Source organism: Piliocolobus tephrosceles, chromosome 10, assembly GCF_002776525.5.
Source record: "Piliocolobus tephrosceles isolate RC106 chromosome 10, ASM277652v3, whole genome shotgun sequence".
NCBI lineage: Eukaryota > Metazoa > Chordata > Mammalia > Primates > Cercopithecidae > Piliocolobus > Piliocolobus tephrosceles.
In genome coordinates this window covers 51,479,845-51,496,215 of record NC_045443.1, presented here as the reverse complement: position 1 = coordinate 51,496,215, position 16,371 = coordinate 51,479,845, and the positions used below count along the sequence as shown (strand labels likewise).

The 16,371-nt window shown below is 49.9% G+C and overlaps 1 protein-coding gene across 8 annotated transcripts; it reads left to right on the top strand.

Moving 5' to 3' along the window:
- Positions 1 to 4,085: 4,085 nt before the first annotated feature.
- Positions 4,086 to 13,748, top strand: NFE2 (nuclear factor, erythroid 2). Of its 8 annotated transcripts, none has more exons than XM_023210896.2 (4): positions 4,135 to 4,406; positions 4,789 to 4,862; positions 10,526 to 10,695; positions 12,474 to 13,681. In XM_023210896.2, exons 3-4 carry the CDS (start codon positions 10,582 to 10,584, stop codon positions 13,479 to 13,481), a joined length of 1,122 nt encoding a protein of 373 aa, XP_023066664.1. In that variant the 5' UTR covers positions 4,135 to 4,406; positions 4,789 to 4,862; positions 10,526 to 10,581; the 3' UTR covers positions 13,482 to 13,681. The 8 variants fall into 8 exon arrangements, with proteins under 8 accessions (XP_023066658.1, XP_023066664.1, XP_023066660.1 ...); XM_023210892.2 differs by having other exon boundaries at positions 4,136 to 4,406; positions 4,789 to 5,062; XM_023210893.1 differs by lacking the exon at positions 4,789 to 4,862 and adding an exon at positions 4,933 to 5,062 and having other exon boundaries at positions 4,170 to 4,406; positions 12,474 to 13,748.
- Positions 13,749 to 16,371: the final 2,623 nt, after the last annotated feature.

The following is a 16,371-nucleotide window of genomic DNA, read 5'->3' as shown; positions in this document are numbered from 1 at the left end:
GAGAATCGCTTGAAACCGGGAGACAGAGGCTGTAGTGAGCCGAGATCGCGCCATTGCACTTCAGCCTGGGTGACAGAGTGAGACTCCATCTCAAAATAATAATAATAATGATAATAATAATAAATAAAGTAGAATTAAGCCCCAGGGATTATTTCTTCTGGACTATGCTAGGCTTATCTATCAGCCTTCATCCATTTTGGTGTTAGTACTAGGCTCTGCTAAAGGGCATAACTCTCAGATGCCAGGGTATGGGAACCTCAGTCGCATCCAACTCCCTTGAAAGTCCCAAACTCTTTTGTCCTGAGAATGGGCTTCAGTCTCCCCTTAATTCCTGAGTCAGTTGTCTAAAAATTCTTATCTGAGGAAAGAAACCTCCTCAAAGACTTTTTAAAATCCTATCCTTACCCAAACTGGAACACAAGGAACAATGAGTTAGATGCTTTCGGAAATCCAGTCCACCATCTGAGCCTCAGTGTATAACAGGGCCCCTCGCTACTTTAGTAAGAGGGGCCTCGCTATTCCCTTGGTCCCAGACCCCTCCACCACCTCCCCCAACCATTGGGGTAACCGCCCGGCTCTGCTGCCTAGGATAACGCCCAGCCCTCCCCTTGCCCCCTGTGGCTGCCTCCCCTTTCCGTCTGTTGAGAGAGGAAGCCAGGGGGTGGTGGGTGCAACCCTGCAGGGCACTGATAAAGGGCCAGCCCTGCCCCCGCCCTCTGGGGCCACTGCGGTCAGACCAGCAGGCAAGCAGGCAAGGCAGCCAGCTCCCTCTGGGACCCATGGCCCTCCCCTGGTTCCACCTCTACACACCCCGCCCTTCTCGGGAAGCTGGTTGCATAACTCAGTGGGGTGTTTGGCAACATTGCTTGTGGCTTGACCTGCTGCTGCTGGTGGTGTACACACACGTTATGAGGGTGAGGGTAGGGGTGGGTTGACCAGGTGTGACAAGAAGTCAATCTTTCAGGGAGCTGGTTAGCAGTATACGTGGAGAATGATAAAATAGTAAAGATATGTGGCCGTGGTTTTCTCCGTATCGTATTCCATCTCTTTCTACCTTTGATGAAGTGGGAGAATCTTGAGGATAGGAAAACCTTAGACATCCCTGCTTTACCAAGTCATAGGCACTATCCAACCCATTCAGGCTGGCTCCTAATGCTTTGCAATTTGTAAATCAAACAAAGGAGACTTAAGGTAGAAGGGTGTTTGGTCTGGATTTCAGGAATCTGAGAGGAATGGGCTAAGGAACCGTCCCTTCCTTTGAGGGCTGTAAAGGGTGTTCTGGAGGCAGGACACAGCCTGAAAACCACAGTGAAGTCCTCTTTTTCTGTAGGAGAGGAGTGAGGGTGAGATGGGAGAGACGTCTCCACCTAGCCAGTCCACTTAGTGAAGGAAGGCTGTCTCTTCACTTAGAACACCCTACTTGACTCTGTCTGTCCCCTCAAATAAGTAGTAGATGACCTCAAACACTTCTATGAATCCCTATTGTTTATAGGATAAAGTATACTCTCCCTAGATTGACTCTCAAGACATTGTATAATTTAGCCCCTGTCAAATTTTCCAGGCTTATCTTCTCCTACTTCCCATCTCATACGCCAACCTAGTAAACCCAAAGTATTGCTCTGTATTTTATGCCTCCATGCCTTCACATCTTTGCTTGCAATACTCTTTTTCCCTTCTCTGCCTGGGAAATTCCTAGCTTTTCTCCACAGCCTAACTTAATTGTCATCTCCTCTGTAAAGCCCTCCTTGAATTTCACTTGGCTGAATTTATCTCCTCTTCTGCTCCATAGCACTATACATATACCTTTATTTTTTTTTTATTCAATTTTTTTTTTTTTTTTAGCTAGAGTCTCACTCTGTCACCCAGGTTGGAGTGCAGTGGCACGATCTCAGCTCACTGCAACCTCTCCCTCCTGGGTTCAAGCGATTCTCTTGTCTCAGTCTCTTGAGTAGCTGGAATTACAGGCACATGCTACCACACCTGGCTAATTTTTGTATTTGTAGTAGAGACAGGGTTTCACCATGTTGGTTAGACTGGTCTTGAACTCCTGACCTCAGGTGATCTGCCTGCCTTGGCCTCCCAAAGTGTTGGGATTATAGGCGTGAGCCACCGCGTCTGGCCTATTTTATTTTATTTTATTTTATTATATACATCTTATTAATGTAATTCCCTGACTAGACTTGACTGAAGATACAGACTCTCTTGCTCATCTTTGTGTTCCTAGGATGTGAAACATAGTAGACACTCAATAAATATTTGGTGAATGAATGAATGATGAGCCTTGTGTTATTCATAATTGTCTATGCAACACCAGTATCCTGAACTGATAATTCTTATTCAATAAATGTTTGTTGACTATCTGTAACCTGATATCATTATATAGTCAGCCACAAATGTGACTGTTACCATTCTTCATCCCCTCCAAGTGGCCCAAATAAGTATGCAAATGAGAGAATTATATCTGAGAGCCTACCTATGTGACCCAGATTCATGCCCAAGTCTCAAGAGATTCTGAACCCACATGTAACATGCAATGAAGTCATTGGATTGCCTCCTGTCCTACCTTGATCATGCATGTGCAGTCATGATCTACTGGAATAGGGATGGAATTCAAAGCATTTAACCATAGGTTTGGCATGGGCATTGGCCAATTCCAGCATAAGCAGGCAGCACAGGAGACTCCTTATGGTACTAGCATTGCCTCTTTACTTCCATGGTTGTGTTGCTGGGTTGTTGGGGATCTTAGAGAAGAACTAGGCTACTGGTGGAGTCGTGGGGGACACTTAGAGGGCTCACAGCAGCTGCCCTTTATCAAGCAGGACAGACATTTTCATTATTTTAGCAGTAAACGCAATTCCATCAGAGCATGCTTGTTGAATGCCAGTCCTGCCTCAGAGTGGCACCTATCTGCTTCCCCAGTCTTCAGATGTTTCTAATTTAACTTGAACACCGTAAGAAGAAAAAATGTAAGCTGCAGATGATGTCAGGATTGAAGCTAGACATATAGAGCTGAAAGCCATTACAAATTAGGAGGAAGAAAGGCTCTTTTCTCATAGTCTCTGGAGAAAGATGGGTTTGACTTGGGGCTTTGGTTGTGTAGCTTGGAGGCAAAAAGATGAATAAGTGGGCTGCATGAGGTGGCTCATGCCTGTAATCCTAGCACTTTGGGAGGCCAAAGTGCGAGGATTGCTTGAGCCCAAGAATTCAACATCAGCCAAGGCAATATAGTGAGACACCACTTCTACAAAAAAAAAAAAAGAAAAGAAAAAAAAATTAGCTGGGCATGGTGGCGCTGACCTATAGAACCAGCTGCTTGGGAGGCTGAGGTGGGAGGATTGCTTAAGCCTGGGAGTTTGAGACTGTAGTGAAACATGTTCACACCACTGCACTCCAGCCTGGGAGACAGAGTGAACTCCTTTCTGGAAAAAAAAAAAAAAAAAAAAAAAGATAAGGGTACTTACTGGCCTAACAGAGTTGGGTGCCATGTGGCTGGGGTGCTTTGCCTGGGAGAAAGGAGGACAAAGGACATCTGGGGTCCCCTTTAAGGGAAGTGAATAATCTTGCTGGGCGGCCCCCCACCTAACTCCCCTCACACACTGACAAAAACCTGGCCAAGAAAGAAGCCTTTGTCCTAGGACATCTGAGGCTGAGGGGGGAGGGGGAGAAGGCTACAGGTGAAAGGACACATCAAAGCAGCCAGCTGCCCCTCCTCCTCCAAATAGTTCCCCTGCCCTTGTTCCCAGAGTCCAGGTTTTCCTTAAATGAAGGCTATGCCCTAAACGTCCACCTGCCTAGACAGCTGGTAAGCTACACACCTGGTCCTTACCTTCAGCTGTCTTCCACCTTGATATGACTCAGTTTCCCCATCCCTAGGAGAGCCGTGGGGACACAAGGCGATGACAACCTGTATAAAGTTTAAAGGTCACGCTCGAGGGGACCATCAAGTTGGAATTCATCAAACGCATGGGAGAAACACAGACCTGGCTGGACTCCTGGGCTGAAAAGGAGGGCTGTGAGAGGCTTGGAGCCATGTGTGCCCCCGCTGGCCAGGAGCAAGGTGGGGGCGGGGTGTGGGCAGAAACCACATCAGGCTCAAGTTTCCTCTCTTGGCCGAAAGGGGCAGGAGGAGAGGACAGCCACGGGGAAAGGGGAGGGTTGCAGGAAGGACTGAGAACTCAGGCCGAGGGTTTCAGACGCTGGTGCGCCTGCTTGGGGCTCCTGTGCTCAGCCCTGCCTGAGCCTCCACACTCAAGGCTCAGCAATGGCCCGGGGGCGGGGCGCGGTCCTCGCAGATTCTCAAAGGTAGCCGAGATCCTCGTCCAGCAGTGTCAGCTCAGGCTCAGCCTCCCCAGAGACAACACCGGGAGCCTCATCTCTTTCCTCACTCCGCTGGGACTCTGCCACAGGTGCCTGAAAGGCAGGGTGGGTGGGGAGGATTCCAGTGGTATCCAAGGGGCAGGCTGCGGAGGGTGAAGGAGGTGAGGGGGCAAAATAACCAACTTTCGGTATGTTCTTAGGAGACCTCAGACTTTTAGATTGCCCCTGGTTTAGGAATCTGATATATTTGGGAACTCCTCTAGGAGAAGACCTAAATGGTTTCTTGGGTGCTCTGGGATCCTTGGGGTAGAGGCTGCGAATGGGGACCAGGGAGTGGTCTCCCGAGGCAAGGCACCGCTGAGGGACTGGGGAGTAGCCAGGAGGAATCCTTCAACTGGTGGGCTACCCTGGGGGAACCAACCAATAGACTACCCTTTCCCCAACTCCATTCCATTACTCTGCCCTGTCTAGGCGGCTGAGAAGGTTTGGGGAAAGCTGAGGAATTGGAAACACTGGATATCTGAACCTCTGAGAAGCGTTGCAAGGTGGGGCGGTTGGATGGGAGATGGCCTCTGGGTTCTTGCCTCCCTTTCCGTTTCTCTTCTCTGTGCCCAGGGGCAGTAGAGATCAGCTGGACCTGGAGGGAGAAGGAAGACATCCCAACCCCAGCATAGTTGCTTCTAACTGGATCTCTTGGCTGCTTGGGAAATAGGGGCTTGGGAAGCAATGGAAGAGAAGAGAGGAGGTATCAGAACTGCTGGGGCTGGGGTCCCCTAGACAGCGGTACCAAAGGACTGGACTGGAGTTTGGGGTCCAGGGATGAAGTGACAGGATAGCAGAAACTTGTCCCCCTCTCCTTTGTTCTCACACATTTGTTTGAGTCATGCATGTCCCCAGGGTGCTGAGCTCACTATACTCAAATCTCTCTCCCTCCTTTTTTCCCCTTCATTCTGTCTCACCTCTGTGTGCGTCTCTTTGGAAGTTCTCCCTAATCTTTCTAATAAGTTGCTTACCTGCCAACCCTCTCATCCTTTCTATTTATTTATTTATTTATTTATTTATTTATTTATTTATTTTTGAGATGGAGTCTCGCTCTGTTGCCCAGGCTGGAGTGCAGTGGCCGGATCTCAGCTCACTGCAAGCTCCGCCTCCGGGTTCACGCCATTCTCCTGCCTCAGCCTCCCGAATAGCTGGGACTACAGGCGCCCGCCACCTCGCCCGGCTAGTTTTTTTTTTTTTATTTTTTAGTAGAGACGGGGTTTCGCTGTGTTAGCCAGGATGGTCTTGATCTCCTGACCTCGTGATCCGCCTGTCTCGGCCTCCCAAAGTGCTGGGATTACAGGCTTGAGCCACCGCGCCCAGCCCCCACCTCATCCTTTCACTGCACCTATTGACACATGGAGAGGTGAGGTGGTCAAATAAGCCTCCGACAAGTGATCCTGAGGCAAGCCCCTCTCATTGCTCCCCCTTGTTAAGGAAGTTAAGAGCCCTGCGGCAGCAGCCAAGCCAAATGTATTCCTCTCTCCATTATCCCTCTCCAAATGGTCCTCACTCTGTATTCCTAAGCATGAATCTCCAATATCATTCTGTGAGTACTTAGGGATTGTGATAAAAATCTTTCTGGGTAGGACCCCCAGGATAAGAGTAAGGAGGATGGACTTTAGTCCCTGGTGACAACCCCATTTCTACCTAATCCACAATGTTGGGGAGTAAGAGAAGGAACAGACAACCCAGTGGGAGTAAGATGGTTGTGTGATCTCAAAATGAAAGCTGAACTGTAAAGTGGGAGCTTCTTATTGTAAAAGGAAGGGAACATAGGGAAGCCCACTTCACTTTCCCGGTATCTCCCCAGTTTCTATACCCTCTATGGTGTTCTATTTGATCCAATTCTATCTCCCTGATCTATCCCACTGCCTGCCAGCTCTGCTGTCCTCTGAAAGGTAGCCTCTGGAGACCCAGAGCGACCTATGCCTGGTGTATAGAACACCACCCATCCTTGAGTGTCTAGGGAAAAGCATCCTGCTCCACCTGCCACCTGGTACAAACTTGCTACTGCACCCAAAAGCTGGTTGGAATGGATCCAGAGGTTCTCCCAGAGGTTCTCCTCAACTCTCTCCCCACCAAACTCCTGCCTCTCCTTGCTTCCCTTTTTTTTTTTTTTTTTGAGACAGAGTCTTACTCTGTTGCCCACGCTGGAGTGTAGTGGCATGATCTCAGCTCACTGTAACTTCTACCTCCCGGGTTTAAGCAATTCTCATGCTTCAGCCTCCTGAATAGCTGGGATTACAGGTGTGCACCACCAGACCTGGATAATTTTTGTATTTTTAGTAGAGATGGGATTTTGCCATGTTGGCTAGGCTGGTCTCAAATTCCTGACCTCAGGTGATCCACCCACCTCGTCCTCCCAAAATGTTAAGATTACAGGCGTGAGCCACCACACCCGGCCACTGAGGCACTTTAAAATGCTGATTCCTGGGTCTATGAATTAAATTCAGTAGATCTGAAGTGGCTTTCAGGAATCTGTGTTTTTACATGTAGCCCAGGTGAATGTGGCACACAATGAAGTTTGTGACTCCCTGAGCTAGATGCAACCTACGGCCTTTCACAGCAATTGGTTTCTAGTCCTGTCTCCATTTAGGGAAGGGACTGAATGAGAAGCAATTTGCCCAAGGTCATGTATCTCTTTTTTTTTTTTTTGATTCAGAGTTTCACTCTTGTTGGCCAGGCTGGAGTGCAATGGCATGATCTCAGCTCACCACAACCTCGCCTCCCTGGTTCAAGCGATTCTCCTGCCTCAGGCTCCCAAGTAGCTGGGATTACAGGCATACACCACCATGCCCAGCTAATTTTGTATTTTTATTTTTATATTTATTTATTTATTTATTTATTTATTTTTGAGACGGAGTCTCGCTCTGTCACCCAGGCTGGAGTGCTGTGGCCGGATCTCAGCTCACTGCAAGCTCCGCCTCCCGGGTTCACGCCATTCTCCTGCCTCAGCCTCCCGGGTAGCTGGGACTACAGGCACCGCCACGTCGCCCGGCTAGTTTTTTGTAGTTTTTAGTAGAGACGGGATTTCACCGTGTTAGCCAGGATGGTCTCGATCTTCTGACCTCGTGATCTGCCCATCTCGGCCTCCCAAAGTGCTGGGATTACAGGCTTGAGCCACCGCGCCCGGCCTAATTTTGTATTTTTAGTAGACAGGGTTTATCCATGTTGGTCAGGCTGGTCTTGAACTCCCTACCTCAGGTAATCCTCCCACCTCCTCCCAAAGTACTGGGATTACAGGCGTGAGCCACCGCGCCTGGCAAGGTCATCTATCTCAGGTGCCAGAGAACCTAGGTCTCCTGCCTCCTAGGGCAGGATCTTTGTACTGCACCTTAGAGTCAGATCCAAGAAGATAAAAGGAGAGACAAATGCGGGAGTGGGGTGGGATGAGTAAAGAACTATGAAGCAAGAGTCATTGTCTCTGCCCCCTAAACCCCTTCTCCATTCACTTTGCCTTTGGGCAATTTCCGCCAGAACCTGGGTGGAGGAGGGTGGGGTTCCGGTGTTGAAATGGCATCCTGGACAGACATAAACACCCCACCCACTCTGCCCACTGGCAGAGTTGCCTACACCAACTCCCATCTCTGGGGATGGCAATAAAACAAGGGGATGGAGGCAATGGCTAGGGGAGATACTCTTTCAAAAGCATCATTTGTAGTTCCTACTAATTTTGTCTTAAGTCGAAGAGAAGATTCCAAATTAAATTGCTGTGATGGGCCATCCTTGTGGTGAGTGATCTAAGGTCATGCAATTTGAGATCATACAATCCTATCCTCTGTCCTTCTTTTTCTTTTCTGTTTTTTTGAGACAGAGTCTCGCTGTGTCGCCCAGGCTGGAGTGCAGTGGTGCGATCTCAGCTCACTGCAACCTCTGCCTCCTGTGTTCAAGCAATTCTCCTTGTCTCAGCCTCCGAAGTAACTGGGATTACAGATGCCCACCACCATGCCTGACCAATATTTGTATTTTTAGTAGAGATGGGGGTTTCACCATGTTGGCCAGGCTTGTCTCAAACTCCTGACCTCAGGTGATCCACCTGCCTCAGCCTCCCAAAGTGCTAGGATTAGGGGTATGAGCCACCGCACTTGCCCTTTTTTTTTATTTTTTTTTATTTTGAGACAGGGTCTTGCTCTGTCACCCAGGCTCAAGTGTGGTGGCACAATCATGGCTCACTGCAGCCTTGACCTTTCAGGTTCAAGTGATCCTCCCACCTCAGCCTCCTGAGTAGCTGGGACCGAAGACGTGTGCCACTATGCCTAGCTAATTGCTGCATTTTTAGTGGAGTTGGATTTTTACCATGTTTCTCAGGCTGATCTCAAACTCCTGGGCTCAAGCGATGCTCCCACCTCGGCCTCCCAAAGTGCTTCCCCTCTCCCACGTTTCCTTCATCCTAGCCTGCTTCCCTTTACTAATATGGCAGGGTATGTCTGTGTGCTTGCACATACACACAATGTCTGACCGTAGAGATCAGGAAGACCTTGCCAAATCTACTTGGAGTCTCTTGCTGACGGCAGGGAAAACAGATGCAAGGAAGGTGGGTGTCAGGGAAGAAGCATGAGAAGAGGGACTGACAGAGAGAAGATGATAAGGACACGGGTGAGGGTTTGCTGAGAATTCTAAGCTATCCAAGCAGAAAGGGACCTCCAAGGTCAATTTGTCCAACTCCCTGGTTTTACAAATGAGGAAACAGAGGCCCAGAGAAGTGAGATGGCTTGCTCAACATCACACTGCTGCTTTGTGGCAGAGCTGCAACTAGAACCCAGGTCAAAAGAAAAGGGACTGGAGGGTAGTGTGTATTCAAGGCTCTAGAGAGACATTGCCCAGAAGGAGAAAGAGAGACTGACACTCCACAGAAAGAACTGATGAATGTAGATTTCCAATAGAGGTTTGGAGTATGAAGATACAGTGGCAGGAGGGGAAGGTGCCTAGAAGAAATTATAGTCAAGTGGAGTCAGGTTCTAGACCTCATCCCGCTATTATTTATCAGCTTCAGTCTCAGCTTCTAATGTACCTTTAGAATCTTTGTGAAAACCAGTCTTTTTTTTTTTTTTTTTTGAGACAGAATCTAACTCTGTCACCCAGGCTGGAGTGCAATGATGCGATCTCAGCTCACTGCAACCTCCACCTCCTGGGTTCAAGTGATTCTCCTGCCTCAGCCTCCTGAGTAGCTGGGACTACAGACATGTACCACCCCACCACACCCGGCTAATTTTTGTATTTTTAGTAGAGACGGGGTTTCACCATGTTGGCCAAGCTGGTCTCGAACTCCTGACCTCAGGTGATCGCCTGCCTTGGCCTCCCAAAGTGCTGGGATTAGAGGCCTGAGCCACTGCACCTGGTGAAAACCAATCTTATAAACTAAGCTTGCAACATCAAGCTTAGTTCTTAACAAGTGCTTACTAAGTCTTTACTAAGGTTGTTGTATTACCTCAGAAGAGGAAAGACTTCTGGTTGTATGGGTTAAGGTATGGCCCAAATGACCCTGTGAGGACACAGGACAGAGGTCCAGTGTCTCCAGAGCCCATTCCTTCTGTGCCTCTGCCGCCTGCAGCTGATAAACCTCTTATCTGGCCCAAGCAGGGAAGCCCAGGGCCAGGATAGGAGGAGAGGGCAGAGCTGCTATCAGCCACCAGGCCTGGGCCATATCTTGGAGAGGGGGAGGGGCTGTCTGCTTGGCTCTTTCCACAACATGCTCTTGGGGATCCTGAAGCATATACTGTCATCATCTTGGAAAGAAAAGGCTGAGAACTTAAAACTGGGGACAGAGGAGGAAAGCAGGGTGACCCCTGATGTTGCCCTAGAAAATGAAAAAGAAAATACAGGAAAACAGAAAAACAGAAGATCTGACTCTGCCCTTAGCCGGGAAAACAGTTAGGGGGAGTAAAAAGTAGGGGAAAGAGTGGGCATTTTGCCTGGAAAAAAGGTAAAGACCTTCTGTGCTACCAAAGGAACTGACTGTGGCCATAGTTGGTGAGGTGGAGATTACACCACAGGAAAAGATTTTCCATCTTAAGGGATTGGTTGATGAGTCCAGCATGAGTGAGGATGGGGAGGAGGCAGTCTCTCCTTCCCTCAGGGGAAGCTGGAGGGAGCCCCTCCAAGGAGGTGGTGCAAACTTGCTGATCCTAGCAGGTGTAGCTCTAACACCTCTTTTCCTTTGACATAGGTTTCTAGAGCCATCTCGGCTTTCCAGGAACCTGGACCAGACTCTGGCCCAGTAGGATGTCCCCGTGTCCTCCCCAGCAGAGCAGGAACAGGGTGATACAGCTGTCCACTTCAGAGCTAGGAGAGATGGAACTGACTTGGCAAGAGATCATGTCCATCACTGAGCTGCAGGTGAGTAAGGGCGGGATAGGGTGGGGAGAGCGTATGTCAGAGAAGAGAGAAGCAGGGAGTTGACCTGGACTCAGGCAGAGGGCGGGAGCAAGCAGGGCTCAGGGCTGGTAATACTCCAGGCACTGGGAAAGGAAGAGCTGGGAAAGATCTGGATGGAAGACACTGAGGAACATTGAGGAGGAGGAGTGGAGGAGCAGTGGTGGGGAGGGGATGATCTGATCGGGAGTGTATGCTCTCTCAGCAGCCACTTGACTCACATCTCTATCCCACCTCCTGCTCTCCTTCCCTTGCTCACCTTCTTCTCTTCTGACCTGGCTCTCTGATCCTGCCATCTTCTTCCCTCATTACCTCTGCCTGCCTGTGGCAACTGGGTCCGTTTACTCCAGGTAGCAGAGCAGTAGTTCAGGGGCCTCAGGAAGGGGAGCTGGACTATGCCAGGGTCCTCTCCTCCTGCTACTTGGACAAAGGGGTGTCTGTTGGCTTAACAATGATGCCTTTGTCCCCAGCTGGGCTGGAGCAGGGTGGCTCCCCGATGTGGGTTGGGGGCCTTGTTTCTAGCACGTTCTCTACTTCTCACTGCACCTGGGCAGGGACAGAGGGGCTGAAGAGGGAGCAGAGTTTGTGCTGGCTCCCCAAGGTGCTTCTTAGCCCCCAGCCCGCCCCCTTTTACTGCCCTGCTACCATGCCTAGCACCCTCAGGATCTGCCCTAGGCCCTCTTCCCACACAGCAGCTCCCTCTGCTGGGCATCCGTGGCATGGCCAGGATCTGAACTTGACCCTTTGACCCTAGATAACTGCAGCAGGAAAGGGTTCTGAGGGGTCATCTTGAATAACAAGGCTTTGACTTCCTGAAGGAAATAAAGGAACATGAGCCATTTCTTTTTTTTTTTTTTTTTTTGAGATGGAGTCTCGCTCTGGCGCCCAGGCTGGAGTACAGTGGCACCATCTTGGCTCACTGCGAGCTCTGCCTCCCAGGTCATTCTCCTGCCTCAGCCTCCCGAGTAGCTGGGACTACAGGCACCCGCCGCCACACCCGGCTAATTTTTTGTATTTTTAGTAGAGACTGGGGGTTTCACCGTGTTAGCCAGGATGGGCTCGATCTGACCTCATGATCTGCCCACGTTGACCTCCCAAAATGCTGGGATTATAGGCCTAAGCCACCATGCCTGGACGAACATGAGCCATTTCAACCCGGTAAGAGCTTTTCCAAGGAGAGTTCATAATTGTTCCAGTGTTAGGTAGACTTTTCTGCAGTCCAACCTCAGTGACTTCCATTCTTGCTAAAGCTGCGTTTTTGTTTTTTTCTTTTTTTGAGATGGAGTCTTGCTCTGTCGCCTAGGCTGGAGTATAGTGGCACCATCTTGGCTCACTTAAACCTCCACCTCCAGGGTTCAAGCAGTTCTCCTGCCTCAGCCTCCCAAGTAGCTGGGATTACAGCCGTTCACCATGCCCAGCTAATTTTTGTATTTTTAGCAGAGATGGGGTTTCACCATGTTGTCCAGGCTGGTCTCGAACTCCTGATCTCAGGTGATCTGCCGCCTTGGCCTCCCATAGTGTTGGGATTACAGGCGTGAGCCACCGCTCCTGGCCTTAAGCTGCATTATTCTTGAAACAACTGTATCAGAACTTTGGAAGAAACTTCCAATGATTATGGCAACTTTGTTTCCTTGTTACTATCTCACTGAATCTTTCAGAAGAATCCAGCTTGGTCCTGAGAGAGTGTTGTTGGTTTATCTTCCTTAGTCTGTCTCCAAATCTCTTTGTGTCTTTCCTTGCAGGGTCTAAATGCTCCAAGTGAGCCATCGTTTGAGCCCCAAGCCCCAGCCTCATACCTTGGACCTCCACCACACACAACTTACTGCCCCTGCTCAATCCACCCAGATGCTGGCTTCCCACTTCCTCCACCACCTTATGAGCTCCCAGCATCCACATCCCATGTCCCAGATGCCCCATACTCCTATGGCAACATGGCCATACCAGTCTCCAAGCCACTGAGCCTCTCAGGCCTGCTCAGTGAGCCACTCCAAGACCCCTTAGCTCTCCTGGACATTGGGCTACCAGTGGGGCCACCTAAGCCCCAAGAAGACCCAGAATCCGACTCAGGATTATCCCTCAACTATAGTGATGCTGAATCTCTTGAGCTGGAGGGGACAGAGGCTGGTCGGCGGCGCAGCGAGTATGTGGAGATGTACCCAGTGGAGTACCCCTACTCACTCATGCCCAACTCCTTGGCCCACTCCAACTATACCTTGCCAGCTGCTGAGACCCCCTTGGCCTTAGAGCCCTCCTCAGGCCCTGTGCGGGCTAAGCCCACTGCACGGGGGGAGGCAGGGAGTCGGGATGAACGTCGGGCCTTGGCCATGAAGATTCCTTTTCCTACGGACAAGATCGTCAACTTGCCGGTAGATGACTTTAATGAGCTATTGGCGAGGTACCCGCTGACAGAGAGCCAGCTGGCGCTAGTCCGGGACATCCGACGACGGGGCAAAAACAAGGTGGCAGCCCAGAACTGCCGTAAGAGGAAGCTGGAAACCATCGTGCAGCTGGAGCGGGAGCTGGAGCGGCTGAGCAATGAACGCGAGCGGCTTCTCAGGGCCCGTGGGGAGGCAGACCGGACCCTGGAGGTCATGCGCCAACAGCTGACAGAGCTGTATCGTGACATTTTCCAGCACCTTCGGGATGAATCAGGCAACAGCTACTCTCCTGAAGAGTACGCGCTGCAACAGGCTGCCGATGGGACCATCTTCCTGGTGCCCCGGGGGACCAAGATGGAGGCCACAGACTGAGCTGGCCTAGACGGGTGGAACTGGTGATGGGATTTCCTTCATTCCCTTCTGATAAAGGTACTCCCCAACCCTGAGACCCAGAAGGAGCTGAGTTCTCTAGACCAGAAGAGGACGACAATGGGAACGGGTGTTGGGAAGTTCCAAAGTGTGTTCAAAGAGGCTTGCCTTGACAGAGGGCTGGAATCTGTCTTCCCTGACTCAGCTTCTCAGGTCTTCAGCCTCCACCTCGTCTAAGCTTTGGTCTATAAAGTGCGCTACAGAAATAGCCTTTTACTGTGTCTTCCTTCTTGAGGGAGGGTGATGAAGCTGAGATAGCTGTTCGAATCTTACCAAGTTCATTTCATTCCCCCCGGAGCTCTGTATGAGAGGTACCATAAAATTTGGGCTTGAGGCTGGGCATGGTGGCTCACACCTGTAATTCCAGCACTTTGGGAGGCCGAGGTGGGCAGATCATTCCTCATGAGGTCAGGAGTTCGAGACCAGCCTGGCTAACATGGTGAAACCCCATCTCTACTAAAAATACAAAAATTAGCTGGGCATGGTGGCACATGCCTGTAATCCCAGCCACTCAGGAGGCTGAGGCAGGAGAATCACTAGAATTCGGGAGGCAGAGGTCGCAGTGAGCTGAGATTGTGCCACTGCACTCCAGCCTGGGCGACAGAGCAAGGCTTCATCTTAAAAAAAAAAAAAAAAAAAAAGGGCTTGAGCAGTACGGGGATCTACCACCTTCACCTCCTTTTCAGAGTAAGGGGCCATGGATGATCTGAAGAACCCCACACTCCCTGGTGGTGCCCTATTTGTAGAGCTTGGAGAGCTGCCCAAACTGGCTAAACACCCTATGCAAAGGTTCCTGATGTTTACATCTCTTTTCTCTCAATCCTCCTAGCACAAAAAAACCCAGAATGCCTATAGGCCTTTCTTTTTTTCTTCCCCTCCTGCTTGCCTCTCAGCCTGGGTCCTAATATGCCAGAGTTCTCTTAGAAGACTGAGTGGGCTGTTCTTGGCTGGAATTTATACATCAAAATTTCAGAAGATTTCACACCCAAGCTTTGGTAAAACTCACTCCACAGTGGAGTAGAATATTCATTCCTGTGAAACGTTTTATCCTGTTATATTAGACAAACACTACCCAGATCTTTTGAGAGACAATTTCACTCTTGTTGCCCAGGCTGGAGTGCAATGGTGCGATCTCCGCTCACTGCAACCTCCGCCTCCTGGGTTCAAGCGATTCTCCTGCCTCAGCCTCTCGAGTAGCTGGAATTACAGGCATGTGCCACCATGCCCATCTAATTTTGTATTTTTAGTAGAGATGGGGGTTTCTGCATGTTGGTCAGGCTGGTCTCGAACTCTTGACCTCAGGTGATTGCCTGTCTCAGCCTCCTAAAGTGCTGGGATTACAGGAGTGAGCCACCGCACCCAGCCAACACTACCCAATTCTTGTTTTGGGGCCCTCCTTTTCTAGATCCTTAAAGATCTTTTTTGTTTGTTTTCTTTGAGATGGAGTTATGCTCTTGTTGCCCATGCTGGAGTGCAATGGTACGATCTCAGCTCATCACAACCTCTGCCTCCCGGGTTCAAGTGATTCTCCTGCCTCAGTCTCCCAAGTAGCTGGGATTACAGGCATCCACCACCACGCCCGGCTAATTTTGCATTTTTAGTAGAGACAGGGTTTCTCCATGTTGGTCAAGCTGGTTTTGAACTCCTGACCTCAGGTGTTCTGCCTGCCTCGGCCTCCCAAAGTGCTGAGATTACAGGCGTGAGCCACTGTGCCTGGCTTTTTTTTTTTTTTTTGAGAGTCTCACTCTGTCGCCCAGGTTAGAATGCGGTGCCGTGATCTCGGCTCACTGCAACCTCAATCTCCACCTTCTTTGCCTCAGCCTCTCGAGTAGCTGGGATTACAGATGCCTGCTACCATGCCTGGCTATTGTTTGTATTTTTAGTAGAGATTGGGTTTCACCATGTTAGCCAGGCTAGTCTCGAACTCCTGACCTCAAATTATCCACCTGCCTTGGCCTCCCAAAGTGTTGGGATTACAGGCATGAGCCACCATGCGCGGCCTAGATATTTTTTATTAGTCTATTTTGTTTCTTTTTTTTTTTTTGAGACAGAGTCTCGCTCTGTCGCCCAGGCTGGAGTGCAGTGGCCGGATCTCAGCTCACTGCAAGCTCCGCCTCCCGGGTTCACGCCATTCTCCTGCCTCAGCCTCCAGAGTAGCTGGGACCACAGGCACCCGCCACCTCGCCCGGCTAGTTTTTTGTATTTTTTAGTAGAGACGGGGTTTCACCGGGTTAGCCAAGATGGTCTCGATCTCCTGACCTCGTGATCCGCCCGTCTCGGCCTCCCAAAGTGCTGGGATTACAGGCTTGAGCCACCGTGCCCGGCCTATTTTGTTTCTTCTTGAAACAGAATATAATTGACTAAGTTTCAGATTCCTTAGCCATATCAAAGTCCAGTCAAACCTCCCTGACACGACACAATCTCCTTGCTTGGAGTTGTATGGTCTCCAATATTCCCAGTCACTGAGTTACACAGCTTACTTCTTCAGAATATTTTATGTTTACTTTTTATTCAATTTTACTAGCTCCATTCCAACATTAAAACCTTACATCCAAGTTCTGATCTAGACACCACAGGCTGAGGTGGGAGGACTGCATGAGCCCAGAAGCTTGAGACCAGCCTGGACAACATAGGGAGACCCTACAAAAAAGTAATAATAATAAAAATATAAAAATGAGTGGGTGCGTACATGGCATATGCCTGTGGTCCCAGCTATGTTGGAAGCTGAGGTGAGGGGATTGCTTGAGCCTGAGAGTTCGAGGCTATAGTGAGCCATAATAATGCCACCGTACTCCAGCCTGGGCAACCGAGCGAGACTGTCTCAAACAAAAAT

What these genes read in the sequence shown, in the direction of transcription:
- NFE2 (XM_023210890.3), top strand. Translation starts at nt 10,582, where the DNA reads ATGTCCCCGTGTCCTCCCCAGCAGAGCAGGAACAGGGTGATACAGCTG. An exon ending in TGTCCATCACTGAGCTGCAG is followed by an intron (nt 10,696 to 12,473) that starts GTGAGTAAGGGC and finishes CTTTCCTTGCAG; the next exon opens with GGTCTAAATGCTCCAAGTGA.